At 47.3% G+C, this 21,553-nt stretch overlaps 2 protein-coding genes across 3 annotated transcripts; both read left to right on the top strand.

Moving 5' to 3' along the window:
• Window positions 1-6,668: 6,668 nt before the first annotated feature.
• Window positions 6,669-12,605, top strand: Rab13 (RAB13, member RAS oncogene family). Of its 2 annotated transcripts, XM_087897329.1 has the most exons (8): window positions 6,670-6,938; window positions 8,104-8,164; window positions 10,156-10,216; window positions 10,433-10,510; window positions 10,935-11,024; window positions 11,150-11,215; window positions 11,297-11,350; window positions 11,853-12,605. In XM_087897329.1, the coding sequence occupies exons 1-8, from the start codon at window positions 6,815-6,817 to the stop codon at window positions 11,925-11,927; spliced, it is 609 nt and encodes a 202-aa protein (XP_087753455.1). In that variant the 5' UTR covers window positions 6,670-6,814; the 3' UTR covers window positions 11,928-12,605. The 2 variants fall into 2 exon arrangements, with proteins under 2 accessions (XP_087753456.1, XP_087753455.1); XM_087897330.1 differs by lacking the exon at window positions 10,433-10,510 and having other exon boundaries at window positions 6,669-6,938.
• A 5,543-nt stretch (window positions 12,606-18,148) lies between these two features.
• On the top strand, window positions 18,149-21,300 carry Jtb (jumping translocation breakpoint). The gene is made up of 5 exons (XM_048456215.3): window positions 18,149-18,540; window positions 18,690-18,727; window positions 18,939-19,021; window positions 19,535-19,614; window positions 20,850-21,300. The coding sequence occupies exons 1-5, from the start codon at window positions 18,458-18,460 to the stop codon at window positions 21,004-21,006; spliced, it is 441 nt and encodes a 146-aa protein (XP_048312172.1). The 5' UTR covers window positions 18,149-18,457; the 3' UTR covers window positions 21,007-21,300.
• Window positions 21,301-21,553: the final 253 nt, after the last annotated feature.

The following is a 21,553-nucleotide window of genomic DNA, read 5'->3' as shown; positions in this document are numbered from 1 at the left end:
AGGACACCTAGGGCCGTTTACACTGAGAAACCCTGTCTCCAAAAACAAAAACAAACAAAAAACCCAAAAAGCCTTGTAGTGGTGGTAAATGTTTGTGTTTTGCCTACATGTCTCTGAGATACTTCTGTATGAGGAGGGTGTGAAAACACTTGGAAATGGATTGCAGACAGTTGTGAGCTGCCATGTGGGTGCTGGGAACTGAACCCTGGTCCCCTGGCAGAACAGGCAGTGTTCTTAACTGCTCCAAATCTGGTAAATGTCTTTTAATCCCAGTAGAGGCAGGCAGAACTCAACTCTGTGAGTTCAAGGCCAGCCTGGTCTATAGAGTGAATTTCAGGACAGCCAGGGCTACACAGAGAAACCCTGACTCAAAAAAAAACACCTACTCTGCTCACATGACAGTTCACAAATTGCAGATACACTACAATAATTGTAGGGAATTATTTTCAGTATTTGGTGTATAGCAAAGAAATAAATTTCATTTTTAGACTTAGAACCTATTTCCAAAGATATCTTTATTATGTATATTTCAAATATGCCAAAACCCAAAATTATTCTGCTCAACCCATACATACACATATGAAGAGAGACATGTTCATTTAAGCTTGGAAAAGCCTTTGTTTTTATTTTATTTTTTTTATTTATTTATTGGTTTTTCGAGACAAGGTTTCTCTGTGGCTTTGGAACCTGTCCTGGAACTAGCTCTTGTAGATCAGGCTGGCCTCGAACTCACAGAGATCTGCCTGCCTCTGCCTCCTGAGTGTTGGGATTAAAGATGTGCACCACCACCGCCCAGCTGGCGCACACATTTAATCCCAGTTCTAAGGAGAACAGTGTTTATCCTCCCAAGCTGACCTCACACCTTGAAAGTTCTCAGGTGACAGGCATGTTCTGATATCTATTGTGTGTGCTGTGGAGAAGGTACAATGTTAAGAACCTAAACCAGTCGGGTGGTACTGCGCTACAGCCTCAGCCCTTCAGTTTTGCATTCGCAATATCTTTCTTCAGCCGAGAATTCTTCTCTACTAGATGTTTGCACATTGTCTTTCAGATTGCAGCCTGAATGCCTTTGCCGCCGAAATTACTCTGTGCCAGGAAAATAAGCTAGAACCAGTTCTCACTGATTCCCAAGACTAGATTTTTGCCAAGCTCATATTCAATGATACTACTTTGGTATCAGCCATGGTGAGTCTATGCACATCACTGAGATTAAGCACTACACCCACAGGGCTTTCTTTCCTTTGGAGAACTGGTTGTTGATCCTTTGTCAGCCCACTCCTAATGGGAATTCAGGTACCTCGCTTCATCCTTTTCCATGAGGATTAACAAAGCCATTTGGTCATCTTTCTTCCTCCATGAAATAAACAAGTAGACATTGTAAAGATTCTTATTTTGTGTTACGTTTAAAAAATTGTGTCCATGCCATTGTGAGACACATACAGGCAGATGTTGGAAGAGGCCAGGAGCATCCGATTTCTCTGGAGCTGAGTTACAGGTGGTTGTAAATTACCAACAAGGGTGCTGGGAACTGAGCTCGGGTCCTCTGAAGAAGCATCCTCAGCCCTTAACTGCTGAGCTATCTCTGCAGCTACAGCAGGTGGACATTCCAAACCTTTACTCATTCCAGGAGGAAGATGCTTTGATCTTCATCTTTCCTTTCTTCTCGGTGCCCTGGGTAGCAGTGTTCCAAAGGGTAGAAATCTTCAGAGGCCAAGATTATAGCTTAGTTGGTAGAAGTCTTCTCTAACATGTGTGAGGCCATTTGTTAGAGTCCCAGAATGAAATAAAAATTTAAAAAATGAATAAAGTAAACTAAGTTCTGAAAGAGGGATGGGGTGAAAGCAGAAGCTTTGAGAGTGAGCTAAGGAAAGGATACGAGGAGATGACGTTGCAATGAAATATACCTGCTAAAGTACCGGAGATGTAAGCAAACAGAACACTTTGCTCGGAATTAAAAACCCTGATACATGAAAAAAAAAAAAAAAAAAGAATGAGGGGGAAAAGAATTTATGAGCTTTTGTCAGAAGCACCCATGAAAACTAAATGTGAAGGGCCGCATCCACATGCCCCATTACAAGATGGCGCTGGCATCCGGTTTCACCGCCAGGTGAACGCACATATGCTAGGTAACTTTCCACTGCTGTCCCCGCCTACTCCCGAGGCTTCACCTGGGCTAATTGGGCAGCGGACCAATCCAAGGGTAACACGTCCGAAACAAGGACTGCTTCCTATATAAAGGAGGGGTTCCCTCATTTAGGGGTCCCCGGCCATGTTAGCTGATGCTCTCTCTCTCAGGACACATTAAAGCTATTTCTGCAGAAGAATCCTAGTGTCCTGCATGGTTCTTGCTGGCGAGACGATAGCGTGGGACAACTAAAGAGTGATTTATCTACTTATTTCTTTTTAACTCTTTATTACACTTTAGTTAACTTGTGTTTTGTGAGACAGATAAGAGGATCACTTCCAGGAGTGAGTTCACTCCTCCCCGGTGAGTCCTGTGCACTGAAAGCAGGTCATTAGGCGTGGTACATGCACCCTTATCTGCTCACCGCCTTCCCACTCTGACTCCCTCTCCCTCCCTAGCTCTCTCTTTTTTTGGGCCGTGGGGGTGGAGATTGAGACATCTTTATACAGAGCCCTGGCTGTCCTGGAACTCAATATGTAGACCTGCTGGCCTCAAACTCACAGAGATCCGCCTGCCTCTGCCTCCTGAATGCTGGGATTAAAGGCGTGCACCACCATGCCCATCACCAGCTTCTCTTTTTTAAAAATTGTTGCCGGGCAGTGTTGGCGCGTACCTTTAATCCCAGCACTTGGGAGGTAGAGGCAAGAGGATCTCTGTGAGTTTGAGGCCAACCTGATCTACAAGAGCTAGTTCCAAGACAGGCTCCAAAGCTACAGAGAAACCCTGTCTTGAAAAGCAAACAAACAAAAATTATTTTTATGGGCTGGAGAGATGACTCAGTGGTTAAGAGCACTGGCTGCTCTTCCAGAGGTCCTGAGTTCAATTCCCAGCAACCACATGGTGACTCACAACCATCTGTAATGATATCTGGTGTCCTCTTCTGGTGTACAGGCAGAAAACTGTATACAGAGTAAATAAATAAATCTTTAAAAATTATTTTTGTATCTACACATAATACATTCTGGTTAGCTACACTATGCTCTCTCCCCAAAAAGCTGTCCTCACAACCAGTCAGCCCCTACTGTCATGTCTTTGTTTTGTTCTTATTTGGGGTTTGTTCTGTGATGCTAGTTTAACCAGAACTGCCAACAGGGCATGATTGTCCATGAGCTCAGCTAAGTCGTCAGTGGCTACACCACTAAAGACAATGATATCTCCTCTCCCCAGGAACCATCAGCTGTCAATATCTGTCTGTCAAGGGGCTGGCCCTCCTCTTTGGGCTTACCTGACCTCCATCTATGACACATCCAGGGCTGTTATTTATTCTTTTTTTAATATTTATTTATTTATTTATTATGTATACAATATTCTGTCTGTGTGTATGTCTGAAGGCCAGAAGAGGGCACCAGACCTCATTACAGATGGTTGTAAGCCACCATGTGGTTGCTGGGAATTGAACTCAGAACCTTTGGAAGAGCAGGCCATGCTCTTAACCTCTGAGCCATCTCTCCAGCCTGCGGTTATTTATTCTTATTTACTTATTGGAAATAGACTCTCACTATGTAGCCCTAGCTTGCCTGGTACTTGTTATGTAAGCCAAGCTGACCTTGAACCCACAGGCTCCTTCGGCCTCTTGCCTCTGGGGTACTGAGTATCAGGTCCAAAAGACACTCCAATTCCCCAAGCTCCAAGGGACAGACCAAATATCCAGAAATGAGCTCAACCTGGAGTGTTGAAGGATTTCTCGTGGTTTGATAAAAGCCAGTCTTCCTCAGGAATTTGTGAAACTGGTTCCCTTTTACCAAAAGGAGTCATTTCCCTTACCTGTGCTCATGTTGGCCTCCAGGCTGCAGTACCACAGTGCCTGTTACACACTTCAAAGTCCTGCTCCCTTCCTAGCCCTTCTCACCTCCTCTGCTCTAAACTCTCCAGCTCATGGGCTCCTTCCCTCCAATTGCTCCCCATTCTTCTAACCTGCTGCTCTTACTGTCTTCTTCCTATGCACAGCTCCTGCCTCTCGCTGCAATCTCTCTAGTCTCTATTTCCTGCTAGTCTCCCCGTTCTCAAGACACCCCTGGCCCTGTTCAGTCTGCATCTTTCTTTCTTCTGACTCTTCTAGATACCCCTGGCTGTTCCTTCTCACAATAAAAACCTTCCCCTTAGCTGGGCATGCGAGAGGCAGAAGCAGGCAGATCTCTGAGTTCCAGAATAGCCAGGGCTACACAGAGAAACCCTGTCTTGAAAAACAAACACAGACAAACAACAACAAAAAAAAGCCTTTCCCCTTCACTATCCCGCAGATAGGTCAATTTACCTGCGGGGCTTCAAGGTCTTCACTACCACTTTCTCCACCCCTCCATGTGTGCTGGTTTGCTTCCAGATGCTGTGATAAACATTTTGACCAAAAGCAACCTAGTGAGAAAATGGGTTTATTTGACTTATAGGTTACAGTTCATTATTGAGGGAGCTCAAGGCAGAAGTCGGAAGCAGAAACTAAGGAAGACCATTGCCTTACTCCCAGAGGGTTCATATTCAGCTCCCCTCCCTTTTTTTTTCTTTTGGTTTTTCAAGACAGGGTTTCTCTATGTAAAAGCCGTAGCTGTCCTGGAACTCCCTCTGTAGATCTCAAACTCACAGAGATCCGCCTGCCTCTGCCTCCCGAGTGCTGGGATTAAAGGCATGTGCCACCACCGCCTAGCTCAGCTCCCTTTCTCATACAACAGCCCTACCTGTCCAGGGATGATACCTCCCACACAAAGTTCGGCCCTCGGACTTCAATTAGCAACCAGGAAAATGCCTAAGGCTAAAGAGAGCTGACTCTAGTTGAGAGCACTGGCTGCTCTTTCAGAGAACCAGGGGTTTGATTCCCACCAGTAACATGGTGGCTAACAACCATGGAGGCTCATAACTGTCTGTAACTCCAGTTTCAGAAGATCCAACACCAACCTTTTGGTCCCAAGGGCACCTGGTATGCATATAGTATACTCACAAGCCTACAAGCATGCAAGGGCAGAATATCCACACAGGTAAAGATAAATAAATCTGGGGACTGGAGAGATGGCTCAGAGGTTAAGAGTGTTGCCTGCTCTTCCGAAGGTCCTGAGTTCAATTCCCAGCAACCACATGGTGGCTCACAACCATCTGTAATGGGGTCTGGTGCCCTCTTCTGGCATGCAGGCATACACATGGACAGAATATTGTATACATAATAATAAATAAATATTAAAAAAAGATAAATAAATCTATGTAGAGATAAGGAGACCCTATCTAAAAATAAAAAAGAAAGAAATGCCCCCCTCCAGTTATGCCCACAGTCCAATCTGATGAAAGCAATTCCTCAGTTAAGTCAAGTTAGCAACTAAGAGGTGGTGGTGGCGCATGCCTTTAATCCCTGCACTCAGGAGTCAGAGGCAGGTGGATTTCTATGAGTTTGAGGCCAGCATGGGCTACGAGCCAGCCTGGGCTACGAGAAGACACTAGTGCCAGCACAGACACTAAAGCTACAGAGAAACTTTGTCTCGAAAACAACAACAAACAAACAAACAAACAAAAAATGTTTCTGTAAGCTTTTTTTTCCAGCAAAGAAAATGGTAAAAGAACAAGTAGCCAGGGCTGGAGAGATGGCTCAGAGGTTAAGAGCATTGCCTGCTCTTCCAAAGGTCCTGAGTTCAATTCCCAGCAACCACATGGTGGCTCACAACCATCTGTAATGGGGTCTGGTGCCCTCTTCTGGCCTGCAGGCATACACACAGACAGAATAATGTATATGTAATAAAAAAAAAAAAAAGAACAAGTAGCCACAGAGAAACCCTGTCTCGAGAAACCAAAAAAAAAAAAAAAAAAAGAACAAGTAGCTGAGCAGTTGTGGTTTAATCCCTAATCCCAGCATTTAGGAAGCAGGGAAGCAAGGGCAGGCAGATCTCTATGAGTTCGAGGCCAGCCTGGTCTACATAGCAAGTTCCAGGACATCCAGGGCTACACAGAGAAATCCTTGTCTTGAAAAAACAATAAAAGAAAGCAGATAGAAAGCTGGGCATGGTAGCTCACACCTGTAGTCTTTATACTTGAGAGATTGAAACAGGAGGGTTACCACGAGTTGGAGGTTGTGTGTGTTTTGAGTGTTGTTGTTGGGACTTATTTTTATCATTTCAATTTTTCGCCGTGCTCCACCAGGGGGCAGGTCGACCCAACGCGCTTCTTTTCAAAGGGATTTGGATACTTAGGGCGCTCAACGCTGACACAAAGGTTCTAAGAACCTTCATCTCAAACTCAAAAAACCTTTGAATAGTGCCTCAGCTTTTTTTAAAATCAATTTCCAGTGGCTCCCCCATCTCCACGCTTATTGGCAAATTCTTTCCCGCTTCCTCTAATCTCTTCAAAATTCCTCTTTCCACTTCGGTCGAAAGAGAGGAAAGACAGTTAGCCAAAGACAGTGGGAAGGTCTATGGAGACGGTCTCGCTGAGGCTGGAGAAGCGGCGCCAGGACCACGGGAACTGGACAGGCCTCTCCACTGGCGAAGAGGGGTGGAGCCCAGAGCAGGGCCGCCTCTCTTCTTTCCCGGGGCCTGGGCGGAGAGGGAGGAAAACTTCCTGGCTGGGACTCTGGCGGTTTTTGCCTGCCAGCTCTCCGATCCCGCCTACCAGTATTGGCTCTTCCCGACCCCTCCCCTGGCGCCCCCAGAGTCCGCCATGGCCAAAGCCTACGACCACCTCTTCAAGTTACTGCTGATCGGGGACTCGGGAGTGGGCAAGACCTGTCTGATTATTCGCTTTGCAGAGGACAACTTCAACAGCACTTACATCTCCACCATCGGTGAGCCCCCTGACTGTATCCCAGACCCATCCCCTGCCCCCGCCCACCCTCCTGAATGAATAGGGACCCTACTTTTTGATCCTCTTGGAGTAAGGCATTAATTAGCTTCCTGTCTCTCGACCCCTGTCCCAGACCCATCCCCCATAATGTCCCTGACTAACTCTCAGAACTTCTAACCTTTCTGAGGCCTCCAGGTAACTCCAATTGCTGCTACCCCTCCCGTTCTTGGTAATAACTCCCTGGTCTCCCTAGATCCACATAGGCTCTTGTCATCCCCACCCCATCCTTCACCGCATTCATCTAAACTCTAGTTTCATTCCCAATTCTTCACAATTTCACTTTTTCCCCTGCTTCCCAATTCTGTTGTTCTCCTTCTGATCCACAGGGCTTCAGACTTCCCCTGCACCCTCCACCTTCTAACCCTCTTCCCAGTCCCCCTCCCTTAACAGGGCACTGCAGAGAGTGTCCGGGAGCACTGGGTGAGGAAGGTGGAAGTGAGGGCCCTTGGGGTCTCTGAGTAAGCTTCTTGACTCATCCTTCTCTCTGGGGCCCCTAAGTGCCCCCAGGAGATCTGCCCAGACTTCCAGTAAAAAGAGTGGCCTTTCTTTCTCCTCCCTCTTCATCTTCATCTCCTCTTGACCGAGACTCTCAAGTCTGATGATAAAGGGAAAGAAAGAAACCGCTTCTCCCGATGAACTGATACCCCAGAGGAATCTTATGGAGCCTCAGTCCGTCAGTTCCAAGCCTGGCCCACTAGTTAAATCACAGAGACGTGAATCAACTGCCTTTTCCGTTCCTCTTTACCCTGGAGGGCTAGCTGGCTGGCTGAAGGACCAAAAGTCTGTGTGTGTTGGGGGAGGGGAAAAGAAGACTGGGAAAGTGTGGTCGAGGAGTTGGAAGTGAAAGCTGTCAGGGGGCACGCTTTTAAGCCCCTGAAGAGAGTTTCATCTCTTCTCCAAAACGTCATAAATTCTAAGGACAAACAGTATGCTTACTATAGGAATAAAGCTTTGGGAAAGTTCTTGCTGTTTACACATCCAACAAGGTCACCCCAAGTGTCTGCCCCGCAGAGTTCCCGGTGCAGCCCCCGCCCGCTCCCACCACACTTTTCACACAAGTGAATAAGTGTGTATATAGTCACCTGGCCTCACACCTTTCGCCCCAGGAATTGATTTCAAGATCCGAACTGTGGAAATTGAGGGGAAGAGGATCAAACTGCAAGTCTGGTAAGTAAGCTCCCCAGCTCCCCAGCTCCCCAGCTCCCCAGTCCAGGCTGCCATGTGGGCCTGCCCTGCACCCACGCCCTGCCCTTCATCCCTCATTTCTTCTTCCTAGCTTTTTCTCTTTCCAGTTCTCTTTCTCCTTCTCCTTCCTCTTCTTCTTTTGGTTTTTTCGAGACAGGGTTTCTCGGTGTAACAGCCCTAGCTGTCCTGGAACTCACTCTGTAGACCAGGCTTACTTCAAACTCACAGGGATACACCTGCCTCTACCTCCCAACTGCTGGGATTAAAGGTGTTTAATCACCTAGCTTCTCTTTTCGATTTTATTTTTTGAGACAAAGTCTTATGTAGCCCAGGCTGGCCTGGAACTCATCATGTAGCTGAGAATGACCTTCAACTCCTGATCCCTGCTGCTTCTGTCTCGTCTCCCATGTCCTGGGATTACCGGCATGTGCAGGCATGTGCAGGCATGTGGCACCGTGTTGGTCTTTCTGTTCTGCTTTGTGTCATTCTCTTTTATTCTGTCCAGTACATCTCCTAATTTATCCATCTTGCTTACTCAGCTGTCCTTCCATTCCTGTCCCTGGTGTCCCACTTTTGTTTGTGTTTTTTTCCTCACCCAGAGAATTCTCTGGACTTGAAAACGAACGTCTTTTGAGCTATGATGTAGAAACAGGTTCTAAGTGCTTAAAAGGCAAGTTCCAAGCCTTTAATCCCAGCACTTGGGAGGCAGTGGCAGGCGGATCTCTGTGAGTTTGAGGCCAGCCTGCTCCACAAGAGCTAGTTCCAGGACAGGCTCCAAAGCTACAGAGAAACTCTGTCTCAAAAACCAAAAAACAAAACAAAGACAAGTTCCAGAATTACAAATTTGACTTGCAGTCAATTGCTTTCTCTAAGTTTTAGAGAGCAACTTTATCCCAGCATTTAGGATGCAGAGGCAGATGGGTCTCTGCGAGTCTGAGCCCAGCCTGGTCTGCATGGTGAATTCCAGAAAAGTCAGGGTTGCATAGAGAGACCCTACCTATAATGATAAAATAATAATAATAATAAAACTTAAACATTTTAGAGAGCACAGGAGGTCACATTCAGAGGTGTGGCCTGACTCTTGTAAGGAGGTGGAGATGCTGCAGGTGTATAGACGCTGCAGGTGTGGAGGCGCTGCAGGTGTATAGACGCTGCAGGTGTATAGACGCTGCAGGTATGGAGGCGCTGCAGGTGTGGAGGCGCTGCAGGTGTGGAGATGCTGCAGGTGTGGAGGCGCTGCAGGTGTGGAGGCGCTGCAGGTGTGGAGGCGCTGCAGGTGTGGAGGCGCTGCAGGTGTGGAGATGCTGCAGGTGTGGAGGTGCTGCAGGTGTGGAGGCGCTGCAGGTGTGGAGGCGCTGCAGGTGTGGAGGCGCTGCAGGTGTGGTGACGCTGCAGGTGTATAGACGCTGCAGGTGTGGAGGTGCTGCAGGTGTGGAGGCACTGCAGGTGTGGAGATGCTGCAGGAGACACTGCAGGTGTATAGACGCTGCAGGTGTGGAGGCGCTGCAGGTGTGGAGGTGCTGCAGGTGTGGAGGCGTTAGACTTTTGCTGAAGCATTGTGGTGTGATAGATAAAAAGAGCAGCAGATGGGGTCTAAACCCTGGTGCTGCTACTCCAGTTCAGCTTGACCTTCATTAGGTACCCAGCCTCCCACGTTTGCTTCATTTATAAAATAGGGACAATGAGACATGCTTCACAATGATACAGTGAAGGTTAGATAGGATGACACACACACACACAAAGTGATACTCAGGACAGTGCTTGGCGTCTGAGTAACAAGAGACATCCTGTTTCCCAGGCCTGCAGCCTCTGAGTAGCAGCCCAACTGTCCTTGGTCCGTTTCTCCTTTACTGTTTCCTGACTCTTTTCCTTTCAGCCCCACCCCCAGTGTTGCAAAAGCTAAGCTCTTAGGAAAAGACTTTCCCTCTCGGAGCTCTTGCTTCCATTTCACCCTGTGAAAACCTCTGCTTCAGGGACACAGCTGGCCAAGAACGATTCAAGACAATAACTACAGCGTATTACCGTGGCGCCATGGTATGAGTGTGGGTATGGACATGGGCTAAAGTCATGGTTTCGTGAGTATGGAGGGTGACGAGCATGGGGCAGGGGATGAAGAAGGAGGGTAAGGTGTGTTGTAGCGAGCCCCATAGGACCTGTGTTTAGACCCATGGGTGGGACTGGGAGGGTCGCTTAGAGGACAGTAGAAAACTAACGGGAATATGGTCCCAGGTGAAGTCTGTTATCCCTTAGGGTATTATCCTAGTATATGACATCACAGATGAAAAATCATTCGAGAATATTCAGAACTGGATGAAAAGCATCAAAGAGGTGAGACACCTCCAAAAGAGATGGGGGAGCAAGGTGCTCCTGGAGGGTGGTGGATGTAAAAATGGGCAGGATTCAACTTTAATTAATTTATTTAAATTTATGTGTACATATGTACATCTGTGAACCAGGTGCCCTCAGAGGTCAGAAGGGAGTGGTGGACCCCTGGGACTTTAGTGACAGATGGTTGTGAGCCACCAAGTGGATGCTGGGAATTGGACTCAGGTCCTCTGGAAGAACAGTCTGTGTTCTTAACTGCTGAAGCCTTCCCTCCAGCCCCAACTGCTGTGAAACTCACTGTGTATCCCAAACTCCCTGTGGTCTTGAACGCACAGCCGTCCTTCTGCCTCAGCTTTTTAAGAGCAGAAGTTATAGGTGTGAGTCACTTGAGAGACCCAGCTTTTTCTTGTTCTGCTCTGGTCTTCAGAACGCTTCTGCTGGTGTGGAGCGCCTTCTGCTGGGGAACAAGTGTGACATGGAGGCCAAGAGGAAGGTGCAGAAGGAGCAGGCAGATAAGGTGAGGGGCAGAGGACCGGGCTGTTTGCCTCAGACCCGGGAGAACCAGCAGCGTGAGGAGGGATTGCTGAATGCTTTGCTTCTGCCCTTTAACCAGCTCTCTCCTTCCCTCCTCACCCCCTACAGTTGGCTCGAGAGCACGGAATTCGATTTTTTGAGACAAGTGCCAAATCCAGTATGAATGTGGATGAGGTGAGATTCACCTTCCAAGACGTAAAAGTACCAATAGTTTTATGCTCTCCTCCAGTATGTTCTAACTGGTTTCCCCTTTAGGCTTTCAATTCCCTGGCGCATGACATCTTGCTCAAGTCGGGAGGCCGGAGATTGGTGAGTTGATTCTACTTGCTAGGTGTGTGTCTGCAAGAAACGCAGTGCAGCCATGCAGAACACAGGCCCCAGCACTGAGGGGTGGTAGCAGGAAGGTCAGGAGTTCGAGGCCATCCTCAGCTACTCCATCTAAACAGAAACCCACTGTGTGGGGTGGGCAGCACGGGACTGGACTACACGATGCTGGACAACCGCCTTTATCCCATCATTCAGGAGGCAAAAGCAGGTGGATCTGAGTTTGAGGCAACACAGTGGCAGGTGAATCTCTGTGAGTTCGAGGCCAGCCTGGTCTACAGAGTGAGTTCCAGGACAGTCAGGGCTACACAGAGAAACCCTGTTTCAACAAACAATCAATCAAACAAACAAACAAAAAAGCAGGCCAATTGAAGAGGAGGAGGACCAATGCCAGGGTTTCTCATAAAGGGGAGATTGCCTTGAGTTTAGAGCTCCCACTCCAGGCACCCCCCACACACTGACCCTTCTTCTACCTTCCTGGCTCTAGGGAAACAACAGCAAGCCCTCCAGCACTGACCTGAAACCATCTGACAAGAAAAACACCAAGTGCTCCCTGGGCTGAAGGACAGTCCTTGCTTCCTCCCCACAGTGCTCCCTGGGCTGCAGGACAGTCCTTGCCTCCTTCTCACAGTGCTCCCTGGGCTGAGGGATAGTCCTTGCCTCCTCCCCACAGTGCTCCCTGGGCTGAGGGACAGTCCTTGCCTCCTCCCCACAGTGCTCCCTGGGCTGAGGGACAGTCCTTGCCTCCTCCCCACAATGCTCCCTGGGCTGAGGGACAGTCCTTGCCTCCTCCCCACAGTGCTCCCTGGGCTGAGGGACAGTCCTTGCCTTGTCCTCACACTAAACCTTAAGGCTAGACCTGAGAGAGGTGGGCTGTGGGGTTGGTTGCACAAGGGAGAAACCGGTGGGACCTAGAGGGGCAGATGAACTGGTGATCAGGAGAGGTGATGAGGACAGGTGATCAGGAGAATGAGGATGAAGAAAAGGAAGAAAAGTGCAGGAAAAAGGAGGGTGAAGGAATGAGGATAGGAAAGGTGAAAAGGGTCTGAGAAGAGGAAAGGAAGAATAATGGTCTCAGGTCCTGGACTGTCCTTGGGTTTAAAGTCAAACATTAATGTAAATATGTTGATTTCTCCATTGCTGGTTCAGGTTTAGGGCCCAAAGAGGCCAGCTCAGCACTGTTCTGGAGGTCGCTCTCTCAGGGTCTTTGTTAGTATTAAAGGCCGCTGTTTTACACGGATGTTCCACTGTTTTACATGGATGTTCCATTCACATGACTTGTATTCTGTCAGTCTGCTCTCCACTCAGATCAAGTTCTTGTCACTTCAAGATGCTGCTTCACCTGTATCTGCCTGGGTTCCCCTTCCTTGCCTCTGCCCCCCTTAACTGGTAATAAAACAGCAAGGAAAAGCCAGGCAGTGGTGGCCCAGCTTCAATCCCAGCACTAGGTAGGCAGAGGTAGGTGGCTCTCTGTGAGTTTGAGGCCAGTCTGGTCTATAGGGTGATTTCCAGGACAGCCAGGGCTACACAGAGAAACCCTGTCTTAAAAACAAAACGAAAGGGGCTGGAGAGATGGCTCAGAGGTTAAGAGTATTGCCTGCTCTTCCAAAGGTCCTGAGTTCAATTCCCAGCAACCACATGGTGGCTCACAACCATCTGTAATGGGGTCTGGTGCCCTCTTCTGGCCTGTAGACATACAGACAGACAGAATATTGTATACATAATAAAAAAACAAAAACAAAAACAAAAAAAAGTAACCTGGCAAACCAATTTCTTTTAGCAAAAACAGTGTGCTACAGCCAGACTGGACATTCACTTAGTTTTTGTTCTAATGCAAGGGGTGACCTACTCTGCCTCACCCCACCCGTGAGAGCTCAGCTTCACACTCTTCAGGCGGTGGTGGCCACGCCTTTAATCCCAGCACTCAGGAGGTAGAGGCAAGCAGGTCTCTGTGAATTCTAAGTCAGCTTGGTCTACAAGAGCTAGTTCTAGGATAGGCTCTAAAACTACCCTGTCTTCAAAAACAAAACAAACAGATTCCTCAAAAAGAAAATGAGAGAAAGAGGAAAGGGGTCAGCTGCGAGTGCAGGCCAGCAAGTACTGGAAATGCCGCAAGGTTTTGTTGTTGTCCCCCCTCCCAACCCTTTGGTTTGTCTGAGACAGGGTTTCTCTGTGTAGCCCTAGCTGTCCTGGAACTCACTCTGTAGACCAGTCTGGCCTTGAACTCAGAGATCTCTGCCTCCCTGGTACTGGGATTAATTGTGCACCACCACTTCCCGACCACAGCAAGGCTTTTTGTAAACAAAATTTTACCAGGTGAGTAAAGAGATTTGGATTCCTTGCTATATAGCAGTTTTATGAGGTGGGGAGATTTGTGAAATATTGGCCATTCATGGGCTACCCATCTTTTGATATAGACAAAACCCAACTTTTCTCACAGTTTAAAGGGAGGAAGAGACACGAGAGAGATTCACATATTTATCAGTATTTTCTGAGCATCTGCTCTACGACAGACAGTAAGTGATTGCTAACAGCTTTTGGTGACACATGGAAGCAGAGAGGAATAGACAAAATCTTTTTTTTTTTTTTTTTTGGTTTTTTGAGACAGGGTTTCTCTGTAGCTTTGGAGCCTGTCCTGGAGCTAGCTCTTGTAGACCAGGCTGGCCTTGAACTCATAGAGATCCTCCTGCCTCTGCCTCCTGAGTACTGGAATTAAAGGCATGCACCACCACCCCCCAGCCAGGAATAGACAAAATCTTAAAAGAAAAACACTCTTATTAAGTTTTGTTTTTAAGTTTTGGTTTTTGCCTGACATGGTGGTTCACGTCTTTAATCTCGGCACTCAGTAGGCAGGTGGATCTCTGTGAGTTTCATGCCAGCCAGGACTATAATAGTGAGACCTGTCTAAAAATAAAGGTTTTTTTTTTTTAATATATAAAGTTTTATTTTTAATTATTGTATTACATGTATGACTGTATGGTAATGCGGAGGACAACTCTTGGGGGCAATGTGCTGCTCCCACGAGGCCCCAGGAGTGACTCAGGTCATCAGGCCTGTATGGCCAACACTACCTGAGGAGCATTCTCATCTGTCATCTTTTGGATTTCGTGCAACTTGGTGTCTTCGCTACTTTTCCATCGCAGTAAAGGGGCACCATGGCCAAGGCATTAAAGAGGAGTTTATTGGGGGCTTGCTTATCACCCCAAAGAGTTAGAGTCATGGTCATTATGGTGGGGAACGTGGAAGCGGCAGGACAGAGACAAAGTTAACTGGAAATGGGGTTGGCATTTGAAACCTTAAAGCCAACCCCAGTGACACACGTCCTTCATCAAGTACGAATCCTTCTCAAACATTCTCAGTCAGAGCATCCCACTGGGTCTTACTTGTAGACCAGGCAGACTGGCCTTGAGCTTGCAGTGGTCCTTGTACCTCCCAAGTACTGTGACATAAACAACACTTAACTCCTGAAAAATAGAGGAGCTAAAACTACTGACACACAGAAGTACAACCAGCTAGGCAGTGGTGTGCATCCCTTTGCCTTTAATCCCTGCACTTGGGAGGCAGAGACAAGCAGACTTGAGTGCGAGGTCAGCCTGGTTTACAGAGTAAGTTCTAGGACAGGCTCCAAAGCTACAGAGAAACCCTGTCTCGGGGAATAAAAAAGTACAACCAAATATTCAGGTTAGATGTACTGTCCCTATCTATATTTTACCCTCTTTCACACATGTCTCCCTTCCCTTGAGGCAAGGTTTCCCTGCATAGCCTAGTCTGCCTCATATTCATGGGAATACCCTACCTCAACTATGTATCTTAGCCTGGACGACACAGTGAGATGCAATCTTTTTATTTTATTTTTTTCTCCGAGACAGGTGATTAGCTATGAAGCCTGACAGAACCTCTGTAAATGCCAGATGTGGTGCCACATCTATAAACAGCACTCCTAAATGACATGAGAGCTGGAGACAGGAGAATTGCCAGGAAGCCCACGGGCCAGCTAGCCTGTGGTAGAGAGCACAGCAGCAGCAAAAGATCCCACCTTAGAGAGATGGTTCAGAGCTTAAGAGCGCTGGCTGCTATTCCAGGAGTCCTGAGTTCAACTCCCAGCAACCACATGATGGCTCGCAACCATCTATAATAAGATTTGGCACCTTCTGGACTATAGACATACATGCAGTTAGAATACTGTATACATAATAAATCCAAAAATAATAAATGAATAAATAAATAAATAAATAAGTGAAAAGAAGTTGGACAGTGCTGGCATAAGTCTTTAAATCACAGCACTTGGGAGGCAGAGGCAGATGGATGTCTGAATTTGAGGTCAGCCTGGTTTATAGAGGGAGTTCCAGGTTGGTCGGGGCTACACTTGTCTCAAAAACAAAGCCAAAAAAAAAAAGTGAAAAGAACCTTCTTGAAAATTCTTTAGACCTCCACCAGCACAGCATGGCACAAAAGCACTCACTTACAGACTTATATGAACATACACAAGATAAAAATATATGTATATATATTTATATATTATATATTACATATTATATATATATTGGAGACAAGGATCTCACTAAGCAGATCTGCCTGCCTCTGCCGCTTGAGTGCTGGGCTGGTATGCACCACCATGGTGAGCTCTAAAGATACATTTAAAATTATTCAAATTCTTTATTAAAAATCAAAAATTCGTCTCAAAAACTTGCAAACCTCCTTCCCCTTGGGGCTGGAGATCAATATTAGTGTGTTGTAATATGATAGCCAAATGCTTTACAGTGCTTTGCAGAGGGTGGGGTGGGGGACAGAAACGACAGCACACATTTAGCTTGCCAGCTTTCCTCTTAGTGTCAGGGGCAAGTCTACTAGAGTTAAAGAAGAAAATCGCTTCCTGGGGCAGAGTTGTTTCAGCAGCTTCCGGGAGGAGGAGAAAAAAAAAAAGCCACTCAGTTTAAGCCTGAATAGACAAGCTGCCACATAGTGAGGATAGGAGGTTTATGAAGAGTGAGAAGCCCCAATGTCAGGGAACTCCTGCTTAGAACAGAGATAGAAGAGGCGAAGTTACTCTTTCCCGGTAATAGAGAAAATCAGGACGAATTCCAAAGCAACATGGTTGTGCCTGTGAGCTACTGACTGGATAAAGTTTATTTTCTCTGAGACGGTTTCTCTGTGTATCTCTGGCTGTCCTAGAACTCACTCTGTAGACTAGGCTGGTCTTGAATTTACAAACTCACAGAGATCTGTCTCCCTCTGCCTCCTGAGTGCTGGGATTAAAGGTTAAAGACTTTTTTTTAAAATGAAACATTTTGGACTACACCAAATCTGGAATTATATTTATCAGATTTTGAGATGGATTCTCATGTACCTTGAAAATGGTACTCAAGATACAGAAGAGGGAGAGCAGTCAGGGGTGCATATCAGGACCCCGTGACTTCCCAAAAAGACTAACATCTTTTTTTTTTTTTTTTTTTTTTTTTAAATTTATTTATTTATTTATTTTTATGTACACAGTGTTCTGCCTGCATAAATGCCTGCAGGCCAGAAGAGGGCATCAGAGTTGCAGATGGTTGTGAGCCACCATGTGGTTGCTGGGAGTTGAACTCAGGACCTTTGGAAGAGCAAGCAGTGCTCTTAACCACAAAGCCATCTCTCCAGCCCCAAAGACTAACATCTTAATCACATCCCAAGGAAGAATTTTTATTTTAAAAAATTATTGTGTGTGTGTGTGTGTGTGTGTGTGTGTGTGTTGCTGTGCATCCTTTGCATGCCCGGAGCCTATGATGGCCGAGAGTGTGAGGTTGAGCTTCTGCAACTGGACTACAAGTAGTTGTGAGTTCCTTGTGGGTGCTGGGAATCAACCTATATCTTTGGAAGAGCAGCCAGTTTCAGTCAGGGCTCTTAACTACTGAGCCCTCTCTCCAGCAGGGCAGATATTTCTCTCTCTCTCTCTCTCTCTCTCTCTCTCTCTCTCTCTCTCTCTCTCTCTCTCTCTAATACAGAGTCTCTCATCGTGTTATTCTGGTTGGCCTGGAACTCACTTTGTAGAGGTTTGTCTCAAACTTGCAGAGACCCACCTGCCTCTGCTGGGACTAAAGGCCGGGCCAGATGTTCTAAAGTCGTGTAGCTGAAAAGTACATGAATCTAGCTCCAACACTGCTTTCAATTTAAAATCTCCGTGCTCTAGACAGTGGTGTCACAAGCCATTTAATCCCCATTCTTGCGAAGCAGAGGCAAGTAGAACTCTTGAATTTGAGAGCTGTTGAAATGAGTTCCAGCACAGCCAGGGGGACACAGACAGGGAGAGACAGGGGTCTCAGACAAACAAATAAACAAATAAAAATCTCCCATGGACACGGTTCATCTGTGTAGAGCAGGGACAAGCAAGTTTCAACTCTGATCCAGTCCCGCATCCATCAGTAGGCTCCCCGGACCCAACTCCTCAAGGCCGTCCAGAGTGGTGAGCAAGGGATAGGTGCGCGGGGAGGGGAGGTGCTATCAAAGAGCCTAATGCTGAGCCCACAATTTTAATGAATGCCCTAAATCCAGACATAGCTGCGTATTTATGTCCCCTTTTTATGTCTCCCTGCTCACCTAGTTTTAAATGGACAAACAGGCGACACCAGGGAGAAACGAAGCGAGAACAAAATCTCCCTAACCGCCTTTCCAATCGGCTGGGCAAATACTACAAGGACCACAATGCCGCGCGGCGCCAGCTAATGAGTCGCGTGTTGCTGCGCAAACGCAATGAGATCCAGCGGCCCGAGTCCGGAACCACTACAAGCCCCAGCAGGAGACAGTAGACAGCTCGCCGGACGAGTTGGCGTCGCTAGTGCGGGACCAGCAGCCTCCGCGAGCAAGATGGCCGCTCCCGAGACCCGGGCCGAGGGGCGCCGGCACTGAGTCGGGACCCGCGCGCCCTTCCTCCTGCCTTGCGCCCCCACAAAGACCTCGCGCTTCCCGCCAACAAATCCCCATGGATTATTCTCGCTGTGGTCGCGAGGTCGTTCCAATAGAGCCTTAGTTGGCCCAGGGAGAGAACTCTGGCACAGAGCTGCTCTGAGCTGGAACCTCAGGGAGGTCTGCTGCAACAGGTGCGACACTGACTGCTTCATGCTTGTGGGTGAGGGGAGGCGTGGCCTCCCCCGGGGCGGCTACATCTGCTGGTTGCTGTGTGCTTTCACCTTAAAGCTCTGGTAAGTGGGTACCGAGGGAGGAAAAGGGGGCGCGCAGGCGAACTCAATGGTCCTCGCCCCCATGAACCCGGACTGCTCAGCCACGTAAGTGGGTGTGCCCTGTGTTCTGCTTTCTCACCGTTGTTCTCACCCCCTTTCCCCATCTGCAGTGAAGCAGAGGCTCCCGTGCGCGAGGAGAAGTTGTCAGGTGTGTGATTGCCCGGGAACCCCGTACCTCTCTAGTTTGTTTTTATTTTGAATGTCTTCTTTTTTTTAGTGTAGCAAGAGCACAGATAGAAAAGGAAGCGCCACATGAAATGAGGGCAAGCGCTGTGCTGGGAAGCTGGATGGGGTAGAGCCTTTGAGAGAAATGTTTTTGAATAGTCTTCGGCTGGCCATTTTTCTCTCTCTCCTTTTAGTGAGCACCTCAACTTCTCCATGTTGGCTGGTGGAAGAGTTTGTGGTGACTGAAGAGTGTACTCCGTGTTCTAACTTCCAGATTGTGAGTTTTTTGCTTATTTTGTGTTGTGTGCATTGGTATTCTGCCTGCATGTATGTCTGTGTGAGGGTGTCGGATCCTCTGGTACCGAAGTTACAGACAGTTGTGAGCTGCCATGTGGATGTTGGGAAATGAACCCCGGTCCTCTGGAAGAGCAGCCAGTGCTATTAGACACTGGGCCATTTCTCCAGTCCCCAAGTATTTGTTTTTGTTTTTTGAACAGGATTTCACTGTGTAGCCTTAGATGTCCTGGAACTCTGTAGACCAGGCTGGCCTCGAACTCACAGAGATCCACCTGTCTCTGCCTCCTAGGATTAAAGTTGTGTGTAATACAGTAGACAGGAATCTTTGCTTACTCCTAGATTGTTGCCTTCCTAATCATGTCACCACCATCCACATCAGGGCTCTCCATTAGCTGTCTGCTGCCCACCACCTCTGGCCCTTTTTGAACATCAGGTCTTCTGTTTCTTCAACTCCTCCTCCCTAATGTATGCTTTTGGACTTTTCCTTTGGTAGAAAACTATGCCTGAGTGTGGTTCTACAGGCTATGTGGAGAAAATCACATGCCACTCCTCTAAAAGGAACGAATTCAAAAGGTAAGGACCGCTTCTCTGCTTTGAAGTGACCTGATCCCCTTATCATAGGTAGTAGCCCTCTCCTGGCTGGCTGCGATGCAGTTTGACATACAGGAAAGAGGAGGGGATTTGAGCCAAATTACTCCTCACTCCTAGCCCTAGTCTTCAGCTCTATATCATTAGTTATGTTTTTGATCAAATAATTTGGCCAGGTGGAGAATATAGCTCATTGGTAGAGTACTTGCCTAGTATGTATGAGGCCATGAGTCTAATCCCCCCCGTTGCTTAAAAGGAAAATAAAGGTTCAAGGAGATGGGGAATTCCAGCACTCAGGAGACAGGCTTAGCTCTGTGAGTTCAAGACAGCTTGATCTACATAGGGAGCTCAAGTCAGCCAAGGCTGCATAGTGATTGTTAAATAAATAGTTAAGCCAGATATAATGACACACGTCTTTGATCCCAGCATTTAGAAAGCAGAGGCAAGCAGATCTCTAAGAGAGACAAATTAGATGTCTTGGTAGGTAAAGGAACTTCCTGCCAAATCTGAGAACGTGAGGGACTGGAGAGGTGACTCAGGTTAGAAACACTGTTGCTCTTGCAGAGGACCTGACTCAGTTCCCAACACCCACATAGTTGGTCTGTACTCCTGTTCCAGGGTATCTAGCACCATCTTCTGGCCTTGTTGGGCACCAGGTACACACATGGTACATATACATACATACAAGAAAGCAGTCAGATATAAAATAAATGTTTAAAAAACAACAATTTGAGTTTGATACTCAGAACCCAGATGGTAGAGGTACAGAACTCACTTCAGCAAGGTGTTTTCTGACTGTGTCTGTCTTATGGGATGGGGAGAGGCTGGCAACCTCTCCTTTTCACGAGTGTGCACACACATAGCCTAACAAAAACGTAGGCTTTTTGAGTTGGGGGGTGGGTTCAAGACAGGGTTGCTCTATGTAAACAGTCTTGGCTGTCCTGGAACTCAGCTTGCTCTGTTGACCAGGCTGACCTTGAACTCACAGAGATCCCCCTGCCTCTGCTTCAGGGGTGCTGGGATTAAAGGTGCGCCACCACACCTGACTTTATTTGTTTTATTTTAGTAATCAAATTGGTTAATGCCACTTTGCTTATCTCATCAGAGACTAAAGCGTGACTGACTCTGTTTAGATAGCGTCTTGGGTAGGCTGAAGTAGAGGACAGTAGCTAAGAGAGACTGGCTGCTTCTGTGAATAACTCTACTCCTTCTGCCCTCAGCTGCCGGTCAGCTCTGATGGAGCAGCGCCTGTTCTGGAAGTTTGAAGGCACCATGGTGGGTGTGGCTTTGGTCTTCGCTTGCCTTGTCATCCTTCGTCAGCGGCAGCTGGACAGAAAGGCTCTTGAAAAAGTCCGGAAGCAAATTGAGTCCATATAGCCGAATTCCACTGTATTATGCTGGGTCTTACAGACTGTATCTCAGATGGAGAAGGACCAGTGGGCTAATTTGCACTCGTACGCCTGTGGTAGTAGCATCTTTCCCTGAATTCCAGACCATTAATGAGCACAATAAAAAGTAAAGTAGAGCTGGGCATGGTGGCACACACTTGTAACCGCAGCCCTTGAGAGAGTGAGGCAGGAGGATCCTGGGTAAATTTATAGGCAGGCTAGCCTGAGCTACATAGCAAGACTGTCTTTAAAAAGCAAAAAAAGAAATAAAGGAGTAACACAATTTCCTTCCCTCTGATAGTTTGGTGTGGGGAGGACTGGGTGTGGTGGTGCAGGCCTTGAATCCCAAACCTGGGTGACAGGCAGATCTCTGAGTTCAAGGCCAGCTTTTGTACACAAGGTGCTCCCAGCCAGCCAAGGATATATAGTGAGACTACATCTCAAAAAAATTAAAGAGGTTGGTGAGTTTGCTTAGTGCTTATGAGTACTTGCTGCTCATAAAGGATCTGGATTTGGTTGCTAGCATCCCAATCGGG

Source organism: Myodes glareolus, chromosome 17 (assembly GCF_982192425.1).
Source record: "Myodes glareolus chromosome 17, mMyoGla1.1, whole genome shotgun sequence".
Lineage (NCBI taxonomy): Eukaryota > Metazoa > Chordata > Mammalia > Rodentia > Cricetidae > Myodes > Myodes glareolus.
Note: the sequence above shows the minus strand (reverse complement) of the source record. Positions and strands in the feature narration are given on the sequence as shown.

Coding starts and splice junctions, on each gene's coding strand:
- Jtb (XM_048456215.3), top strand. CDS start 18,458: ATGCTTGTGGGTGAGGGGAGGCGTGGCCTCCCCCGGGGCGGCTACATC. Junction 18,541..18,689: donor GCTTTCACCTTAAAGCTCTG/GTAAGTGGGTAC, acceptor CCCCATCTGCAG/TGAAGCAGAGGCTCCCGTGC. Junction 19,022..19,534: donor CGTGTTCTAACTTCCAGATT/GTGAGTTTTTTG, acceptor TTCCTTTGGTAG/AAAACTATGCCTGAGTGTGG.
- Rab13 (XM_087897329.1), top strand. CDS start 6,815: ATGGCCAAAGCCTACGACCACCTCTTCAAGTTACTGCTGATCGGGGAC. Junction 10,511..10,934: donor GGATGAAAAGCATCAAAGAG/GTGAGACACCTC, acceptor TCTGGTCTTCAG/AACGCTTCTGCTGGTGTGGA. Junction 11,351..11,852: donor AGTCGGGAGGCCGGAGATTG/GTGAGTTGATTC, acceptor TCCTGGCTCTAG/GGAAACAACAGCAAGCCCTC.